The 21,926-nt window shown below is 47.3% G+C and overlaps 1 protein-coding gene across 3 annotated transcripts in view; it reads right to left on the bottom strand.

The window, feature by feature from the left end:
* Positions 1-21,328, bottom strand: part of ONECUT2 (one cut homeobox 2) — a 105,916-nt gene extending 84,588 nt beyond the window's left edge. For 2 of the 3 annotated variants that reach the window (XR_009761224.1, XM_061615203.1), the window contains exon 1: positions 19,356-21,328. Coding sequence is in view for 2 of the 3 variants with exons in the window: in XM_061615203.1 (XP_061471187.1) it covers positions 19,356-20,565 (1,210 nt within the window). In the remaining variant the exon portion in view is untranslated. The remainder of the gene's footprint in view (positions 1-19,355) is intronic. The other variant, XM_061615215.1, reaches the window with a different exon arrangement.
* Positions 21,329-21,926: the final 598 nt, after the last annotated feature.

The raw sequence follows: 21,926 nt of genomic DNA, 5'->3' as shown, positions 1-21,926 counted from the left end.
GCATTCATCTGGTGGGGTTTAACATCCTGATCCTAGGCGCTTAAGTAAACCTCATCGACTCTGCCGAATTTACTTCCATTGCGTACAGTGGGCAGTAAGTGTGTTGAGGATTGAAATTTGCTTAAACCATTGAAGTCAAATCAGTTAGCCTGCAAGGAAAGCTACAGTCCTTGTACATGCATTTAGTTAAAGGTAAGCCCTTAGGGCTTAGTGGGACTTTTTCCCGAGTAAGGCCATCATCGGATCCTATACAAGTTTACTCAGGACCAGATCTCTCTGCGTTCAGTAGGATATTACTCTCAGAATGTGTAGTGGCAAATTAAGAAGTGCAGGGTCCCTTCATGTTGATCACAGCCGTGCCCCCTCTGTTTCTTCCTTTTTTTTTTTTACTGTGTGGTTGAGAATGAGATCCTTGTTAATGCCTAGGAACCAATAAGCGTGAAAAAGGAGAGTGTTAGCTGCTAAGAAGAGTCTTCTCAGTGGCTGACTTGCCTCCTTTCACTCGGATTGGCTCCAATCAGCAGGAAAGAAGCATGTTAGAAGATCTTCTCAGTGGCTAACACACTCCCTTTCATGCTGATTGACTTGTAGGATGCTGGAGACATAGGGACCCTGCTCTCAAAAAAGTAAAGGGTCTAAGACCCCTGAGACCTTGCACGACTACACCCCTGATTGCAACTGCAGTCGATTAATTGCATGCCTTTTCTTCAACAAGTCGATTAAACAAATCGATCTGCATGTGGATGAAGCAACAATTTTGAAGGCAATGGCATGCTCTTTTTTAAGTATAGGATGCACAGATATGCCACAGCAAGCACGATGTTAGAAGGGGCGTTACCTCGATTTTTTGTGTGTGCATTGTTGTATTGATTATTGTGTCAACAGCCTTGTGACCATCCATGGTGAAAGGTGGTCTACAAATACTGGAAATAAATAAATAAACGTGTTAAGAAAAAAGGTAGTGGCTGCCTTTTTAAAGATGACACATCATCTTCAATTTTTATTTCTATTTAAACAAATTTAAAGGAGGAAAAAAATGGTTGCTTGATTGTGGGAAAGGGCATCTTTTTAATAGACCAAGAGACTGTCAATGAATGCATCTAACCGATTAATAAAAGACCTGTGGTATCCAGTAGTGTAGTGGCAAATTCAGAAGTGCAGGGTCCCTTCATACTAGGCACAGCCACGCCCCTCCTTTTTTGCTGCTGGGTTGAGAATGAGATACTTGTTAATGCCTTCTTCCACAACAATAGACGCTCCTAGGAGCCAATAAGCATGAAAGAAGAGAGTGTTAGCTGCTGAAAAGAGTCTGGCTCCAATCAGCAGGAAAGGACAAGGAAGCATGTTAGAAGACTCAGTGGCTAGCACACTCTCCTTTCATGCTGATTGGCTCATAGGATGCTGCAGATATAGGAACCCTGCTGGGATTCTGCTCCCCAAAAGCTAAGGGGTCTAAGACTCCCTGAGACCCTGGACGACTACACCACTGGTGGCATCCAAGCTAAACTTTCATAGGATCTGGCTGCGCATGGATTACTTCAGGTGGATTAAAAGCAACAATAACAAGGACACATTCTACCCACGACTTGCAGAAGAGAGAACTGTAGTTATATATTTCTACACCCCAGTGTTTGGGATGGGAATGGGTAGCCGAGGAACTCCGATACTTATAGATTCTGTTGCCTGTTTCGGCTTGCCTTGCCATTTACAAACCACTAGCAGCTCGATTTTATGTACATATTCCTAACTCAAAGAAAGTTCCAGTGAATCCGGCGGGACTGATTCCCAAGGAAGAGTTCGTGCATAGGTAGCAAGCTTTAAGTACTTGGAAACGAGATGTGATCCAGGAGGCAGTTAAGCCTCCTGTCAGTCCTAAGAATTCGTGAACTTGGAAATCAGTTGCAGTGAAATCAATTGCACTTATTTCTAAGGAAATGGGTTTGGGGCTGAGGTGTTAGATTTTAAAGCAGGAGAACGCAGATAGATGAATCCCATCGATTTCAATGGAATTTGCTTCCAGATTATTGGCGCGATTTGCTGGAGACCAGAAGAATGTAAGGCGATTTTAGTCCTAGCCACTCCAAAGGGACTGACGGCCGACGTAAAAGTTAAGAGGAAGCCGTGGACGGATTTTACGATTCTCAAGCTTAAGCGCATCCACTTGAAAATAACAAGGCTGCAATCCTACACACACTTGCTAGAGATAGTGTGGGAGAGTGGCGATACTGGGAACGGAGATTTCTGAGCGAGCCTATATGTGTGTTTGAATTTTTGCTAAAGATTATACCTCCCCTGCAAATTAGTCAGACAGAGACTTTAAGCTTTAAAATAAGAAAGAACTACTTTATTCTGGAAGTACATACTTGATAGGAAAGAAATATCTAACTAGCTAGCTAAGTTGGAGATGCAAACACTAGGCTTAGTGTTTGCCCTCATGCTTGGAGGAGAGGGAGAGACAAAAGAGAAGATGTCTGTTCTCCCTCACAAGAGAAAGAAGAAGGAAGGAGGGAAGGAACTGGGATCAACATGCTTTGCATATCAGTCTAGTAGGAAGGAAGAGACAGCAGGAGATCAAAGGACGGGTATAGCCTAGCAACCAGAAGGTCTCATCTCTAGCTACACTTTTTAACCCCATGCAGCCTCAACCCACAAGTTGGAGTTGAACCACATATTCCAACAGATAGTAGGTCCCAGTCAATTAAGCGCGGTTTACTTCTAAGCAATAGGCCCCAAACACTTCCCATCGTTTTCAGCGGTATTTACTTCCAAGTAAGCGGGTGAGTAGGATAGGATCGCAGCCGACTGTGGGTGGATGTTCGGGGAAGAGGCCAACTCGAATCCCAATTACGGCCACTGCCTTAGTTCGGCGTGAATGCGAACGCTCCGTTCGCTTTCTCTGAAGAGATTTTTGTAAAACCTCCTTGCCGTTCACATGGTTAGATCCGGCCTTCCTCTGCCCCCCCCCCGCCACACACTTCGGGGAAAGAGGCTGCGGCGATGTCCCGAGAGAGAAGAAAGAGGGGAGGGGGCTGGGGGAGGGGACAAGCCCAAGCCAGGCCAGAAACCCACCCAGGCTGGAAAAGGAGGAGAGGGGAGGGGAGGGGGCGGCGAGGTGATCGCGGTGTAAGCCTTTGATGCCGTTGCTGGGAAAGGCGAGGGCCGTCCGCTCGCTGTTCCTGGAAAGGCGCCGGCTCGAGTTGCTTTGCCGATCAATGCGGACTTGGGCGCGCACGTTTCTCTGTTGTTGCCAGCATTAATGCGCTTTTAATCTTCGCAACATTATCAGCATCGATCCGCCTCCATATACACATCGGCTTGAGAAAGTTGACACAACCACAGGGGCGCGCGGAGGCGGACGGGAATAAATAGAAACAAATAGAGAGAGGGGCGGGGGGGGGCTGCGAGAAGGAGGAGGAGGAAGAAGGCGCCGCCAAGGGCAGAGATGTGGGGCGGGGGCGAAGAGCCAACGCCGACCCCCGCCTCTGTCCTCCTTGGCGGATTGCTCCTTTCTCGGGCCGGCTTTCCCGGGTCGGGTGGTCTGCAATGGACCCGCGCCGGCTCAAACACTTAAGGAACAAACGGCGAAAGTGATGCTCATTCCTAGAGCCGGTTCCTCCACGGAAAAGCTGCCCTGAACCTGGCCAGACTGTTGATCTCTCTAGCCGAGTTCCTGTCTGCCCTGACTGTCAGGCACGAAAAGCATGGGGCTGTCCCCCCGCAGAGGCAACTAGCACTTGTTCCTACACCACCCACCCGACCCCAGCCCTTTCACCTGGAGGTGGCAGGGATTGAACCCAGGCGCTTCTCAGGGGTCTATCACTGAGCTGGTCTCCCTGCCCAAAGACTCGAGGCCTTAGTGGTCTGTCAAAGCACCGATGTCAAAGCATCATCATTTATGGGCATGAGGGACTCGTGTCCATTTATTCCAAAGGGAGAATTAAAGCCTTCCTCCAAAAATATCACCTAGCAAAATCAATGGGATGCCCTGCCCCATTCAATGCACACGTACTAAGGCAGTAAGCATGCCAAAGGATTGCTTTGCACACACCATACATTTAAAGCACATGGCATGTAGTTTGTTAAGGGTGCTGATATTGGTAGCTCTGTGAGGGGTAAACTACAGTTCCCAGGATTCTTTGGGGAAAGTCATGGGCTTTAACTGTACAGTGAAGATGCAGCCCTAGTGTGCTTAACTTTGGTTGGATTGATGATGATGCTACTAATAAGAATAAGAATAATATAATTTGCAGGGGACATGATTTAGCCGAGTCGAAGCAACATAAAGTTCCGTGTATCATGGGAGTTAAGTAGGGGTCATTAAAGTAGATTACAATTGCAACCCAGTCCTGTACATTTTTACTGAGATTTAATAGGGTTGCTTTCTCTGCAAACAAGGCTGCAACCTTGTACATCGGGGGTGTCTATCCTGAGGTCCTCCAGAGGCTGTTCTGCTTCAACTCCCCTCAGTCTCAGCTGGCAGCTCCATGTCAGTGAAGCAGAGGAATCCACTCCCGGTTTTAGTCTGAACTGTCAGGAAGCTGTCCCAAGTGCTGAACCTATTAGTTAAGCACCTTGGACAGCTCCGTGGACGTTCAGACTAAAATCCAGAGTGGATTCCACTGCCTCACTGACATGGAGCCACCAGCTGCCACTGCCCACTTGTAGACAGCTTTCATTGAGTACCTGAAGCACTTCACGCAACAGTCCTCCTGTTCATCCTTTCCAGAACCCTGTAAGGAGGGCATTCTTGTTATCACCCCCAGGTTGCAGGCCAAGAAGTAGGCGCTTGCCTACGGCCAACTAGTGAATTCAGCCTGGTTCACAGAGCTGAAGGCAACTTGGAGCTTCTAAGCTGCGCCCAGAAAAACCTGATATCAGCAGGATTGACTTCCAAGATGTTCTCCACTGAGGAAACAAAGTTAATTTTCATATGCATGACATAGCATACTTAAAACGTATAACTAGCACCAAAAAAAGTGCATTCATATAAAGCTGCCTTAGACAGCTTCTCACCCCATACTGACTGTTCTGACTGGCAGCAGCTTAGCATAGTCTCAGGAAGAAGCCTTTCCCAGAAGTCCTACCCAAGACCCTTTGTAGGAGCATAGGCACATCAGATGCTGCCTTATGCCTTCTCAGTGGTTCTCCAGGGTTCCCAACTGGGACTCTTTCCCAGCCCTATCAGGAGATACGATGACCTTTGGCGTGCAAAGCAGACACTCTCCTGCTGAGCTACAGCCCTTTCCGGCAGCTTGAACCTGGGACTGTCTGCGTTCAGATGTGCTCTGCCACTGACAAGACAGCCCTAATTCAAACAACAGCTTTTCCTGAAAACATGTACCAAACACAATTCACCAGGGCCTTGTTTTCCAGTTTCCACACGGCCCCCTGCAATTACAAGGCTGACTCGGAATCAGGGGTGGAAGTGGCGGCCAAGCCAAAGGATGGAACTGACACAGGGAAGGGGTGTTTGCTATTGGCTTTAGCAGTGGAATTAGGTAATTGTAAACTTTGGACTTGATGGACTTACAAGGCCTCCCTCGTGGATCAACAGGCAGGAACAAAGGAAGCTGCCTTCTACTGAGGCAGACCATTGGTCTACCTCACTCATTGTGGTCTACACTGGCTGGCAGTATAGCTCTCGAGGGTGTCAGATAGGGGTCTTTCCAGTCCTACCTACAGATACTGTGGGTTGAACCTGGGGCCATCGGCATGAAAAGCAGGTGGTTTACCACTGAGTTACAAAGATGGTAATGTGCATAACCTCACTTACTTCAAAATATGGGAAGGCAACCTTCCTACTTATTCTGCTAAGTGGGGCTCTGGACTTACACTCCCAAATTCTGCTGGGCGCCACCACTTAATATAATTTAGTAATGCATGCAGATGTCTCAAACCAGTAAATTTATATTGAGGGATGCAGGCCCACTCAATGCAGAAAACACTGGGATAGTATTAAATGCCTTGAAAGAAGGGCAGGCATTTTCTGTAAAAATGAAACACAACCGTACAACATGGAGAGCTGTGTGAGTGCATAATTCATAGCATGTGGATCAGCAACTGGCAGCCTTTGAGTCAAATTAGCCTCTCTGCCCTCCCTAGTTATTATCTGGCTTTCCAATATCCAATCTAGAGGCAAAAAAAGAGGTATATATGCGGGAACTGTGGATGTGAACATAGGAAATTACCTTATATCAAATCAGATCATTGGTCCATCTAACTTGGTACTGTAAACTCTGACTAGCAGCAGTTCTCCAGGGTTTCAGGCAACAGTCTCTCCCAGCCCTACCAGATACTCTAGCATTGAGCTGCATCCTTACCTGCTGCCATGGGGCAGTGGCAGTGAGATCTTGACTTGCTACCCTCCACCCACTTCATAGGAGTCAGACCAGGGGTGGGGAGCTTCTGGCCCTCCAGGTGTTGCTGGACTCCATCTCCCATCAGCCCCAGCCAGAACAGCCAATGAACAGGGATGATGGGACCTGTAGTCCAACAACATATGGAGGGAGATAGCTCCCACAACACTGAAGTAGGTCATCTGTCTCATCAGGCATTGTGAGACTAGGGATTGTCTTCTCTGAGGAAGGAGAATGCTTTGGCCTAAAATAAGCACAATAATCAATTTCCTTCCTGGGAAAGAGTGGAGAGCAGAACTGCCTGCCATGTTATTTTTATAGGCTCCACTAATGCTCTGTAGAAGCCATTTGATAGGTGGAAATGAAAAAGAACAGGACCAGGAACATGGGCTGAAAATGGGGGAATATCCTGAAACAATATTTGCCTTATACAGAGCCAGACCAATGGTCCATGTAGCTCAATATTGTGGTGGCTTTTTAGGGTTCTAGACAGAAGTGGAAGAACACATCCTTTGCATGCAGAAGGTCCCAGGTTCAATCCCTGGCATCTCCAGGTATGGCTGGGAGAGACCCCCGTCTGAAACTTTGTAGCACCATTGCCAGTCAGTATAGATGAGCGGTTCCCAACTTTTATGAGTAAGGGACCCCCTTTGTAAGCTCAAATAATTTTGTGACACCCCCTCCACGCTAATTGTAATTTTAGCCTCTGTTAATTGAAAAAAATGGTGCATGGCAAAATCATACCTCCAAATATCCCTTTCCATTAAAAGCTACCTACAGACAGGAAGGTATTGCTTTCTTTTCTTAATGTAAAGGTCAATCCCCTCCCCCCCCCGTCTGTACAGTCTTGTCTCCCAACACCAGTGGGTTACAGTGTTGGGCTAAGATCCAAGTTCAAATCCCCACCCAGCCAGGAAGCCCACTGGATGGCCTTGGGCCAGACAGTCTCTCAGCCTGACCTATCTCACAGGATTGGTGTAAGGATAAAATGGAAAGGGGAGGAACCATGTGACCACCTTGCACAACTTGGAGGATAGGTAGGATATAAGTGAAATAATAATTAAGTAAATACATTTCAGCTGAAGTATGTGGACCCCAGCCTCAGCCAACCTGCTGACCTTTAAAATGATAATAAAGAAACAGCAATGTGGTAGTGGTGGGGATGCTAGATTGTGAAAACAGAAGGGTGGATAGATTGAGTAGGGGTGTTGGTGCTTTTCGGCCTTGGGATGATCATCAGAACTGATGACTTGGTTAGCATGACTTGGGGAATGAGAGTGGAGCAGAAGACAGATCAGCACACGCACACACACAAACACATCTGCCCCTCCTGCAAGCATCTGCAGGTGTGCATGCATTTGGGCATGTGGGAGGGTGGAACCCTCAACTGCTACAGCACCTTGGAGAGAGAGATTGGGGGGCTGGAGTGTAGGTGGAAGAACGGGGGGATGCTGGCACACACACTTAGCCTCAGAGATGGGTGGCAAGCAAGTCCTGAGTTTCCTCACTGCTTCTTCATTCTGTTTGGCCTGAAGGCAAGATCTGGGTGGCCTCACAAATAAGAATAATGTTTAAAAGGAGATGTCAGTGACTCAGGAGCCAAGAAAGGCAGGCAGGCTGGCTGCTAGGAAGGAAGGGGAAAAGCAGCCTTTCCTTGCAGCCTTGCTTCTTTTTGCTTCACAAAAAGCCCTCTCCTCTCATTCTGAGTAAGGGCGTCATCACCAGTGGCAGTGCGAGGAGACAGGAGTCAGTGATAGTAATCCCCTCTTCTTCCTGGAAGCTCCATCCTCAGCCTCCATTGGCACCTGCCACAATTTTAAAAGTCAGATGCTTGCCCTTGGCGTGCCTAAAAGATACTTTAGTCCTTCAGCAAAAGTCCTCCCCTCTCATATGGAGCAAGGGGGAGGTGTTGTCTGCAGCAGCAGTGGGAAGTAGACAGTGTCCAGGGAGTAAATACTTTTTTAAAAAAATTAATAAACAATTCATTTCTTTATTGTTTGTGGCCCCCTCTGGATTACTTTGCAGCCCCCGTGGGGATCATGGTCCCTAAGATAGGAACCACTGGTATAGACAACATGGCCTGCCTTCTGCCCCCCCCCCCCGGTCAGATTGATGGCTGATTGTCTGACTCAGTATAAGGCTCATTTCTATGTTCTATTTTGCTTTACTCCCTAACCCTAAGCACACATCCTAGGACAACTTTAACATAATGCTGAACTCCGAATTGTCTCTGCAATCATTACAGGTCAAAGCAGGAATTGACTGTTTGAGCAGTGTGGATTGTTATTATTCAGAATTATGTGTGTGTGGGTTGTAGGTTTGTAGATTGTGATTCTAAGTGCACACACACGGAAACAAGTTCAACCAAAACTTGCAATGAACTTTCAAACCCCTTATGTTAGGATCAAAGCCTAATACGGAAAGTATTTTACGCTCTTTCATCTAAATCCTAAACACATGTGTAGCCCAGTCATGTGCATGTTTACTCAGAAGGAAGCTCCACTGCATTCATTGAAACTTACTTCCACAGAACTGTAATGTTAGGGCTGTTTCTTATTTCCATTTAGGAAGCTGAATGGGTACTACTGTGCGTTAGTAATAAGCCCTGATTAACCTACATGTATGATCAGGTTTATTGCATGGTGGGGATGTGCTCATAGAATCCTTACATGTTGCCTGTGCTTAAATATATCCCATTTAAAGCAATTGAGGATTAAATGTGCTTAAATTTGTCTGAATAGAGCCCCACGTAGTGAAATAATCAATGTTGTGATTTCAGTGTAGAAATTTGGGAGCATGTTAGGGCTAAGCTGCCCAGTAAGGCATGTATTTAGAACAAGGCAAAAAGACTTTAATTGGAAGAAATTTGAGATTAAACCACATACACCACCACCACCTGCTCCCTCTTGGACCACCATAACTCTCTTAGGCAGGTCATTACCATTCCCATTTTACACATAGGTAAGTCAGAACTGTTGGAATGTATGAGGTTCAACTCCAACTTGGTGGGTTGAGGCTGCATGGGGTTAAAAAGGGTAGCTAGGGAGGAGACCTCTTCGTTGCTAGGCTATACCTGTCCTTTGATCCTTGCCGTCTCTCCCCCTCCTGCTAGACTGATATGCAAAGGATGTTGATCCCAGTTCCTTCCCGCCTTCCCAGTTCCTTCTTCTCTCTCAAGAGGGGAGCAGACATCTTTCCTTTGTCTCTCCCTCTCAACCAGCATGAGAGCTGCACTGGGACCAGTGCAGACTGCTCCAACATAGCTAGTTAGCCAGATATAGGACTCTTTCCTATCAAGCATGTACTTCCAGAATAAAGTAGTTTGTTCATATTTTAAAGCTTAAAGTCTCTGACTAATTTGCAGGGAAGGTAGAATCTTAGCAAAGATTCAAACACACACACATAAGCTCGCTCAATACGCTCTGCTCTGCTACGCAACTCAATAGAATTCCGACAAGAACAACTTGCCCAGTCCTGACTAGCAAGTCCCTGAAGTCGGATCTGAATCTAGAATGTCAGCTGCCCTCTAAACCACACTCTCTTGTGCTAAGGATATTAATATTTGTAGAGTGTATTTTATGAAGGTAAGATTTAGGCCAGAGTGTCATGGCTTATCACAATATTGGAATGTAACATGTTGTTATATGCCTTCAAATCGATTATGACTTATGGCAACCCTATGAATCAGCGACCTCCAATAGCATCTGTTGTAAACCACCCTGTTCAGATCTTGTAAGTTCAGGTCTGTGGCTTCCTTTATGGAATCAATACATCTCTTGTTTGGTCTTCTTCTTTTTCTACTCCCTTCTGTTTTTCCCAGCATTATTGTCTTTTCTAGTGAATCATGTCTTCTCATTATGTGTCCAAAGTATGATAACCTCAGTTTCATCATTTTAGCTTCTAATGATAGTTCTGGTTTAATTTGTTCTTACACCCAATTATTTGTCTTTTTCACAGTCCATGGTATGCGCAAAACTCTCCTCCAACACCACATCTCAAATGAGTTGATTTTTCTCTCATCCGCTTTTTTCACTGTCCAGCTTTCACATCCATACATAGAGATCGGGAATACCATGGTCCGAATGATCCTGACTTTAGTGTTCAGTGATACATCTTTGCATTTGAGAGCTTTTTAAATGTCAAGTTAAGGCAATAGGTCGTTCCAGTGGTGCATGGTGCCCATTGGGACTGGTGGGGTGGAAGGCAGGGAGCCCAACAGTAGGTGGAGCCACAGCCAATGACAGGCAGAGCCAACTAACTAAGCCCTAACTGAAAGTTCTATTAGGGCAACAGTGAGGCTGAAGAGGAGAAAGATGACAGGCTGTGCCATCTTGTGGGCTAGTTGTAAGTAAGAAGGTAAGTGGGTGGGGGCTGGTTGAGGGCAGATTGAGGTTGGTAGGGCCCACTTGCCCTAATGGACTGGCTTCCACCTGGTCATTCTAAGCTCACTGCTGTCTGTTCTGGCAGGCTGTGGCTTCCCAAGATTTCAGGGAGGAGTTTTCTGAGCCTGTCAACATTCTAACAGAATACGCCAAGGATCGGACCTTGGACTTCCTCTATGCAAAACATGTGTTCTACTACTGAGCCATGGCCTCTTCCCAGTATGCGCACACCATATAGCATGCCCCAGCATGGCATAGCCTGATGCAGAGAGTCAGCTGTCCGCATTTAAAAAGTACTCACACTGGGAGACAAGATGGGATAATATATATATTTGATTATCGTCAGCAGTAAATCAAAACCTTTCCAATCAGCTAAAAGCTGATATACAAGGGCAGCAAGCTTTAATCAGTTTGATCATTAGATTAGCCAACGAAAGCTTTACAGCCCAATTCTAGGTATGGTTCAGTAAGAAGTTAGCCTGGCTGCAACCCTTCCTCCCTAAGTGAATGCACTTGGATTTCGTCCCCTAGTAGATTAATTGGTGACAGACCAATTTTTATGGGCGAGGGCCATTTTTGAATCAGCGAGGCTGAAAGTTAGGGGCACACATGTTAACTCCCCCTCCAGGCTCTTTTTTTATTCTGCTGTGTTATTCTAACAAGTAAAGAAAAAAAGAGAGTCTATGTATGTCCAAGATATCAACAATGGGAAGTAACTTTTGTCTGTCAAGGGTGCAATCCTCTGCACACTTATCTGGGAGTAACTCCCATTGAACTCAGTGGAGTTTAGTTGAGTAGATTGCTCTGTAAATTCTAAATCATTTCAAGGTCTGAAAAACAACCATATGTTGTTTTTTGGTAATATGCATATTATTTAAATGTATTCAATGCACTGGTTAAAGGCAGATTATTAATAAACTATATTAATAAATTATTAATAAACACTTTTGGCAATGAATTTTCTGACAGTTTTTGTGGCAATGAATTGGCTGAGTATTGGCTGAGTATTGTCATGACAAAGAATGTTCATAAACATTCCAATCACTCAGAGAACAAAACAGTCAGAATGTCTGTGGTCCCTGTTCAGTTCCTGTGAGGAAAGAAAAAAATGTCAGTCTGGCTAGGAGTGAAACCTCACATATGCCCAAGAGACAGAGGTAGCTTTTTAGGGTAAGCTGAAGGAGCCTGGAGGAAAAAGGAAGAGCACAGAAAGAGTGACAGGGTAGGAGCTGAATGTCACATGGTAATTTGACAAACCATCCAACTCTTGGTGCATATTCTAGTGTTATTCTTTGCTGTAGCTATGCACACAGATATTATGTGCACCAATGTATATGATTAAAAGAAATGGTATTTTAACAACCTGACAAAAATACAGAATATAGTACTGGATGCTATGGAATGGCAAGATGGCTTATATAGGGAAGGAGAGCTGTGTGTTTTGTTATAAAGCCTTATACAAACTTTAATATGAATAGGTACTCCAAACTTTCTCTCTCTCTCATGGTATGTTACAATGATTACAGAATAAATAATGGTCAGAGGCTAATGCATACACAAATCCAGACAAATTTTGGAATGTTCTCTTTGATGTGGCTAAAAAAGATGGAGACACATATTATGCATACAGGCACGCTACTGAATTCACTGCTGAGCGCAAAGACCTTTCCACAAAGTGGATAGTCAATGCTGCTAGGTGGGACAGGTCTTATTGCCTTCTGAGTCAAGTAGGGGAATCAACAAGTAATGAGTAGGGACAGATGGATCTGTCAATTTCAGTCTCTGTTTTTTATTTTTCCAACCTTAGGTTCAGTTCTCTCTATTTCAGCATCAGTTTGCAAATTTATTAAAAAACAACAAGCTATTTGCATGAAAAACCATACACACTTTTGTCTAATATGGATATTTTTCTTGCAATTTTCTCTTATATATACAAGTCATTTTTGTATGTTATGTCCAGGTTAAATGCATTTTTGGAGCAATTTTCCCCTAGTATATACACTTTTGTATGCCTTTTTCGGTCAGAGAACTGCATGCCCAGTTTTGGATATGTGCAAATATTGAAGGACAGCTATATTTCAGTTTGTATATTTGTTTGGAAAGTGTAGATATGGGAGTTTTGACCAAACAAATTTCTCCATCAGGCCTAGTGATGAGTACTAATCATCTGTTTGATAGTGGCAATTTGGCTAACTCCTTACTTTCTCTCTCCTCCTGCACTGCACACTTTTTCATGGAAGGATCACATCTAGAACTATTTATGTGCAGAAGCTTATTTCCAATGGAGAAATAAGGAGCTTCTGGAAAGTTTGGATGAAAACCGGAGCAGATTCACTGTCCCACTGACATCAGAGCCACTAGTCTCCACTGCTTATTTCTTTAAGCATGTCACATTTTTAATATCAGGATTACAGTGCACGCATGTAGATGCAAATATACAATGATAAATAAGTTTGTTGTTAAAAAATATTAGCCACAATGTGCATTACTCTACTGTCAGAAGACTAGCCATTATCGTTATTCTTGTGGTAATTATTATTGCTATAGTGTTCTCTCTGTATTGGTGTATTATAATAGCACTCTGCTTCTAAACAGTGTTGAAATGTAGCTGTTAAGCATGCTTCAGCTCATTGATTTCAAGTATGCTTAACACTCTCTTGGATTGTGTCCACTGATACAGATGTGTAAGGACTATTAAAAATGACTCAGAAATAGGTATCAATGAATTCAGTAGGACTAACTCCAAAGGAAGTGCATGTAGGATTGCACTCTTAATTGAAATGAAATGAAATTTCATTGCACTCTTAGTTAAGGGTGAGCTCCACAACTATTTAAATAGTGTTTGGTCACTGACTTTGATAGTATGTGGATTGGAGCTTAATTATTTTTTTTTAAAAAAAAGGTCTGGTTGCAGAAGTCAGATATATATTATTGGGAATAAGCCTATTTTGTAAATATTATCCAAAATGTATGAACATAATCCACTGGTAGATGCTCCTGCAAAAGCTCCATAAAAATAAGTCAGAGGTGTGTAAGGACACTACTAGATTCTTTCAATGGTAAGTGTGCCAGACACATTCCCAGATGATTACATTTCACTAATGGATTACAGTTGTGTTCACTAATCTGTATGTTTCATAATGATGATGCTTGCATTGCCTTTGTGCAGTTCCCACCTTGCACTGAAGAAGATCCCAGCATTTTCTGTCCCCCATCTCTTAAATGCACTCTATATTCAGATTCCTATGATTCTTGAGCCAGTTAATGGTATAAAACTGCAAGGCGATATAAGAATTACAATCGTAGCAAAAAAAGAAGCTGCAGATAGCAGAGAGCTATAAACAAGTATATATTTAATGAAAAAACACGCGCAAGGATGCTGCTACCACTGTTAAACATTCTCAAGTCCCACTGGTTCCAGTGTGAGATAAGTGAAGCATACAAAGGCTCTCCCACTGATTTCAAGGAGACTTCAGAGGTGCTTAAGTATGCCCTCTCATATTATATGATATGGATATCCCACAATTAATTATTCTTGTATGACCTTCTCCTTCGGCATTAGAATGACTTGGAACATGTAACAGAACTCCAGACCCCATTGTTTCCCTGCAAGGTACTTGTTCATGAGTGTGCTTCTCATAGCTCAGTTCAGCTGGACAGCCAAATTATCATTTAAAGGTCCTTAGGACAGCAAGGTCAACAAAAATAAATCCCAAAGAAAAACAAACAGATTATTATAAAAAAGAAAGAAAATATTGTACAAGATGGCTGGGAAAGGGGAGGTGAGGCCAGAGTCCTGTTTGCAAACAGAAGCATTTGCATTGATCTAAGTGGGAACTCGGCCATGTGCTCCTGTGCCAATTAGGCACACATCATCTGATGCTCTAGAATTGCGCAACGTCCACCGCACATTTAGAAGGAGCCATAAGGAGAGGAGAAAATGTCTGCAGGCACTGAAGGTCTCTCTCCCCCCCCCCTCCTTCCCAGAGGGAGACGGGGAGGGCAAATGAGGGAATGGTAATTAAGAAACACCGGGTGTTAATCGAAATGATAGCTTCCTGATAGCACTAATATTCGCCTTTGTCGGAAACTGTGGGAAAATGTTGCTGCTCATTAATAATCAGCGCCGCGCAGGAGTGGAAGGAAGCGATCCAGGCATCATGAAATCCCCCCGAATGCCTTCTCGGATTGCTGACGATCTAGCGAAGTGTGTGCGTGTAAAATATAGCCACACATACACACATATAATCAATGCATACGTTGCAGAGATTATCTGGTCCTCTCTACTCCCCCTTCCTGTGATGTTGCTTCCTCTAATTGAAAATCGTTATATTTAGGGACGGGGGGGGGGGACAGTGAGGAAGTGAGGGGAGAGAGCGTCGTCGTCTACTTTTGCATAAGTGATATTTATCGCAAAGGTGAAAACAATTAACTGGCGTGTTCTCCCAGCGAGGGCAGGCCGACCTAATGGTGGTTACGCGTTCACCATCCCAGCTCAGAAAGGCAGCTAGAAACGTCTGTGTTCGCGTCTTTGTGTGTGAATTCTTTATTTTAATTTTAAAATCCGATCAAGTGCCACAGACCGACGCTCCCTGCTTTTTAAAACATTTATTGTGTGTTTTGTTTTATTTTACAGGCGGGTTTCTGCTCGGGACAACAGCCTAAATAGACATTAAATATGTAAAGAAATCACCCCAGCACAGCGGCCCATCTCGCCCTGTGGGGGTTGAACATGAATTTTTAATAGCTCCAAGAGAAAAGGACAGAGAAAAACCAAACCCCCTTCCTCATCACTCAAAGGCGGCTCTTGAAATTGACTAGACTTTCTCTCCCGAATACACAGGACGCTGCTGCGAAATTGACAAGACCAAAGGGTGGATTTCCCACCAATACTCATCCCGTGAAATACGCAGAATATTTCACATGAAATATGAAAGAAGCCTCAGTGGCATATTTAATCAAGCCCCTTGTTTTCCTTCGCTGCTACCAGGCTCCAATTCTTGCCTAACCAACCCAAATCAGAGTGTGCTTGGCAATCCTCTCCCGCTCCAGTTATTCCCCCAGCTCTCGATAAGCACCCAGAATTCTTTTAATAATTCATAGAAAGAGGGCTTTTGTTCTCTCCCCCCCCCAAAAAAAACACTTTTGCGGATCTTTGCAGCTACCGTGGAGAGCCCATGATATATTTACTCCCTAAATCGGATCCTTATAGAACCAGGAATTTCCCAGTACACAAACTTGAATTTGGGTGAATTTGGTAATATTGGCAGCATTGGCTATCTATGCACCAAGGAGAACTCCTTAAGCTGCTTTGCAACAGGTATGTCAGGGCGAATTCGAAGGCAACGACGGATCCACATCCAACACTGAGCCGAAGCATTTGAATGTGTTGCGCCGAGTTAGGACGCACACACCCCTTATGCAACCCGCATATCATTGAGAGCAATTATAACCGCTCCGTGTGGCAAAATCAGAAATCCGCTCAAATAATCAAGATTTTTGCACGCCCTGGAAGGAAGCCTCATTGATTTCAATGGGCCCTATTTTGTGTAATGAATTTAGATGAGAGATGCAAGACAGCCGCCTAGCAGCACAAGCCTAAATACGTTTACTCAGAAGTAAGTATAACTGTGATCAGTGGGGCTTACTCCTAGGTAAGTTAAAAGTACAACCCAAATAGAATCGCACGCCCCAATATGTTTGTGACATGACAGTATCTTGACCTCAAGATATCCCATAGGCAAGGATTTATTTTTCATCTATGGTTACCCTTTACACCCCTGGTTTTTGAATAATGGGGCAGCTTTGAAGGTCGGATGTTTTATTTTTATTTTTAAAAGTTTCAAAATATCAGCTCCTAACCCCAATATGGGCGGGTAATCCCATTGAAACCAGTAGGATTTCCTTCCAAATAAGAGTACTGAGGACTTAAATCCTAAAAAAACACGAGAATTATGGATGCAATTCCCCTCCATCCTGAAATTCCTTCTACTCTGCTTAAATCCATTCTTTGAGAATCAGAAAAGGTTCTGGGTCCCCCAGCCCAGCCCAGCCCCCCATTCCAAAATAAGGCTGTGCTAAACCAAAAGAAAACACAAACGCTAAGCCGGACAGGCGGCTCTCCCCGGCGTTCTCAGCGCTTTGCTTTATTAAGGCGAACAATCTTGCTATTAAAAAGGGGGACACCACGCAACCGGCGGATCGATAGACCAATTCAGACGGTTCTCACGTTAATTATCGTCCGTAAGATCCAATGAGAAAAGGGGAGGGGGAAGCGGAGCTCATCTTTGGATACGTGGTGTTTCCAAACTGTCTTGTTGGGGGGGGGGGAGAAGTGACAATGCACACACACACACACACGAACAAAGGATATAGCCATACTCCCAGCCTCACCAGCAAGGCAAAACATTCTTCTCCCCCCACGCGCTTTCTCTCCTGCATTAGTTTTCCACTGGCTCATAATTAGGCAAGCAGGAATGCTAATTAATAATAAATCACCGGAGAGGTGTCAGAAACAAGCACCCGCTCCTCTCCCCGCCCCCTCCGGGGGGGATTTGAAATGTCTAGTCAACCCCTTGGTAGGTAGGTATGAGCCAAAGATAGGGGTGGGGGTAGGGGTAGGGGTGGGGGTAAGGAAGAATTTTGGAAGCGAAGAGTCATCTCTGCGAAAATGGTATCCCTGCGTAGCCTTCCCTTCTGCTAATCAATACGAGCCAACGATTAATTGCAACAGACCAGAATCAATCAAACTACAGGTGAACGAGGCAATTGCCAGGGAAAAAAAGGAGGAGGGATTTCTTTTATTAAATGCGTTTGTAAACATTCGACGACGACATTAGAGGCGTTGTGAGAATGTTTAAAAATGTCCCGCTGGAACAAGTATATGAAACAATAGATCTCCATGTACTAGAAACCACACTCTCCGCTGGATGTAGCCTTGGGTGTCTACCTGCATTGTGATGGGGGGCGATGAAAAGATGATAGGTGAATTCTTCTCCACGCCCCCCATATCAGATTGTACAATCGCTAAACATCGAAATAATGGTGCAATCAGTTCCCCCCTTTTAACGCATACATAAACGATTTATTAATTCATTTTCGAAAGCTTCATTCCCTTCTGGCGTCTCCAAGCTTTAGCCCATTCCGCATAATTTGGGAAGAAGGACTGCCGGTCCTATTTCCGTGCCTGCTTTTCTCCTGGTGATTCATTTGTCAACAATCCGTACTGTGATATTTTTCATTGCACGCCTAGCACACCTTAATGGACGAAATGTCTTGCCATCTTTAGAACAATAGAGGAGCAGAAGTCTTCTCTTAGTTGCCACTAGAGGACGCCCGCAAACAACTCGGCACACATCAAAAGAACAATATACCGAGAAAATAAAATTTAAAAAATTGTGATTGTTCTCTCTCCCTCCACTCACCTCCCCGCTCGAATATATCCAATTTGTTCTGCAGAAAAGAGCTCCCTTTCCCCCCTCCTTCCGACCCCAAAGAGTCTCAAAGCTTTCGGATGCATTTTGCTGGCAGCTGAAATTCTCGGCGCCTCATTTTTCACAGACCAAACGTCGGTTTTGATTGTCCCTTTCCACCGATGATGACTTTTACACGATACACACACATATCTGGGGAAAGGGGTGGCGGTGGAGGATGGAAGGTCTCCACCTCCACACACAACCACACGCTTTCTTAAATTTGTTTTGCAAGCCCCTTGGTTCCTGGCGAAGACGAAAGCTGTGGTTTTGCGTTAGGTTTCAAACGTAAGACACACACATCAATACAAGAGCACCCAAAGATTTGAGCCGGGAAAGGCGCTGCCCTTTCAAAGTAGGGATCGCCAACATGGTGCCCTTTAGATGTAGTTGCATTCCAACTCCCATCAGCCCCAGCCAGCATGGCCAATGGTCAGGGACGATGGGAGTCGCAGCCCAACACCATCTCGAGGGCACCACGTTGGCTACCCCTGTTTAAAGCATACACAAAGCTGAGGGTGCCTTCTCCTCCTCCTCTTCCACCGCTCCCCACACGTCCTAAAAGCTGATCAGGGGAGAGAGCAATTCCTCCTCCTCCTCCAGGGAACTTTCCTGAGAGAGAATGTGTACAGCCTCTCTCCGTCCACACACAGAGTCGATCAGTCAAAAGACAACACGAGACAGTGTTTTTATTTTGGATCATTCCTGCTCGGAGATTTAAACCTCAGGGATTGTTTAGAGGTGTCGCCCTCTAGCACCGACAGAAACACAGAGAGACCCAAACCGAGATCAGAGACAGGTAATAATAATAATAATAATAATAATAATAATAATAATAATAATAATAATAATAATAATAAAAGGCATTGCCAGGGGATTGTCTTGTTAAGCATCATATCGCGAAAAACCAAGGAGGTCGGTTCTTGGGACACCTCGGCAGCCAAGTTCAAAAGCTCCGAAGGGAAGCCGCCCACAATTCCCCCACCCTCGCCGGCAACCTCTCCCCAAGACCCCGAGACAGCGGGACAAGCAGACGCGGCGACTGCCGTCTCCCAGCGAGAGCGAGCAGCGTCCGGAGACCCGCCGGCGGTGCCTTCCTCTTCCAGAAAGGCACCCCAAGGACCCAGAGAGAGAGGGAGACTTACCGGCAAGCCTTAAGGCTGACATCCTCTGGAACTCGGGTTCCTGCAGCCATTTCCACATTCTCCTGAAGGTCTCCCTGCCCGATTTCAGTTTACTCCAAGGTTTAGGGTTCCTTAGAAGGTCTGAAAGGGTCCCCTGAGAACGGCACAGCACCCTCTGGGCAAAAATGGCCTGGGGGATGCTGTAGCGCTTCAGCTCGGCCGTGATTCTCTGCGCCACTTCTTTGGTGTTGATCTCCTCCAGCTGGCCAGAGTTGTTGACCTGGGTGCCCCCCGAGGAAGAAGAGGGGGGCCTCTCCCGGCCGGAGGACAAGACGGGCCCGTGGGACTGAGGGTGGCCGCCAGGGTGGCTGGGGTGGTGCATTCCGTTGAGGTGAGACATCATGGGGGCCGGCGGGGTGCTCAGGCCGCGGGAGAGGTGCTGCTCCCCCCTGGCCAGCATGGCCGTGTGGGCGTCGAAGTTGGGGCTCAGCATCTTCTCGTGACCCGACGGGCCGTAACTCTGGAGGCCCTGCTGGGCGTTGTGGATGGAGCCCAGGCCGTTGCCCAAAGGGGTGCCCGCCAGCGGGGAGAGGCTCTGTCCCATGCTGGGCATCTCCTTGTAGGGGCTGTAGAGGTTGTTCATGGCCGGCAGACCCCGCTCGTCCCGCATGAGGGTGAAGCTCCCGCTTACGTTGCCGGAGAGGCGCTGGTGGTGGTGGTGATGGTGGTGGTGGTGGTGGGCGTGGGGGTGGTGCGGGTGGTGGTGGGCGTGCGGGTGGTGGAACTTATCCGAGACGGTGGAGATGGGCGGCAAGGGCTGGAGTGGCGTCAGCGTGGTGTAGGTGCTGGTCATGCTCATGCCGGGCGGCGAGGAGTCGCAGGGCATGCTCATGGCGTGGTGCAAGGGGATGGACAGCTCCGGCCGGTAGTCCCCTGCCCCGTCCAGCAAAGAAGCCATGCTGGTCACCATGGCCGAGCGTGAGGAGGCGGACGCCAAGTCCTGGTGGGAAGGCGGCGGCGGAGGGCCCGGCGGCGGCGGGTGGACCCGTAGCGCCCCGGCGCTCCGGCTGGAGGGCTGATGGTGGTGCGGGCTGGGGCTGCCCATCAGCTCTTGCTCATGGCTGGAGGGCCCGTGCAAGGGGCCCAGTGTCTCCATTGTCAGCTCCGGGTTCATGGCGCAGCTGTCCAGCTCTTTGGTTAGGCATCGATAGGAGGTACAGGCAGTCTTCATTCAGTCCATGGAGCGGGGTGGTGCGCTGGGCAGGGATCGGGCGGCTCGCGGGGATGGCGGCGGCGGCGGCGGCGGCGGTGCTGAGGCTGGCTGGCTGCTGGCTGGCTGGCGGGTCGGTCGGTCCTAGCTGGGGAAAAGCTCGGGTCGCGGCGCCGCCGCCGCCGCTGCCGCTGCCAGCCAAAGGACAAGGATTCTGCTGCTTTTCGGAGGGGGCGCGAGCGCGAGGGGGGTGTCGCTATAAGGCCTCTCAGTTGTGTGCGTGTGTGAATGTGTGGTGTGTGCGTGTGGGGGCCGGAGGGCAGGAGATCTGGGAGCCGAGACAGAGAGAGAGAGAGACAGAGAGAGAGAGAGAGAGAGAGAGAGAGAGACAGAGAGAGAGAGAGAGACGGGGGGTGGGTGAGTTGGTGGGTGGGGGGGAGGGAGGGCAGCCACCAGCCTCTCTCTCTCCGTCAGCCTGGCCAGCGCCGCTGCAGCCGCCTCGCCATGTCCTAGCCCTTGCCTGCTCTTACGTCGTCTGTTTGGGTAGCTGGAGCTGTCCAGAGTTGCGATCGCGGCTCGCCTCCCATCAACCTAGCCCAGCCCCGGGAAAAAGGCGGGCGTTCCGGCCCGATGGACGACCCGCTCGCCCACTCCGGCGGCCCCGTCGGGCCAGCCGGCTCAAGGTCTGCAGGAGCTCGGCCAATGGCGAAGGCGAGGAGGAGGAGCCCCGCGCTGGGAGGCTTCAAGCTTGCCTGAAGATTCCCAGGCACTGGAATCAAACGCCAAGGAGAGGCAGAGAGAGAGAGAGAGAGAGAGAGAATTTAAAGATGCAGCGTCCCCCCGGCTGGAGTAGCGTGGCTGGCTGAGCCAGCCAGCCCTCTCGCGCGCGCGCCCGGGCACAAGCAGGGCGCCCGCAACGCACAAAGGGAACACGCGAGAGGGGGGTTGTGAGGATGGGGGGAAGAACCACGCCCGGGAGGGACGTGGCTAGCTTTGTCGTTGAAAGAGAACGAAGCATCTGGGCCCCACCATTGCAATCTTTATAGGTGGCGAATGGGGAGCCCAAAAGGGGGGGGCGATCTCCAGCTTTGGAACCGCAGCAGAGATCTCGTGTCCGCCTGTCTCTCGGACGGCAGCATACCCGCACCGCCGGCGGGTCAAGGTTATAGCAAAAGGCTATAAAAATGTACCCCCCCCCTCCACACACTGTTGCGAACCCTCGCATTTTCCGTGATGGCAAATTAAGGCGCTTGTAGTAGGCGGCCAAGGCAGGCGGCCAAGACTGCGACGCCTCTGCGTGTTGCCTGAGAGTGAGCCCCCACCCCACCCCACCCCCGCGCGCCTCGAGTCCAGGGGGCTTCCTTTGAGTAAACTCCGGCTGC

The sequence above is a fragment of the Rhineura floridana genome, chromosome 1, assembly GCF_030035675.1.
Source record: "Rhineura floridana isolate rRhiFlo1 chromosome 1, rRhiFlo1.hap2, whole genome shotgun sequence".
Lineage (NCBI taxonomy): Eukaryota > Metazoa > Chordata > Lepidosauria > Squamata > Rhineuridae > Rhineura > Rhineura floridana.
Note: the sequence above shows the minus strand (reverse complement) of the source record. Positions and strands in the feature narration are given on the sequence as shown.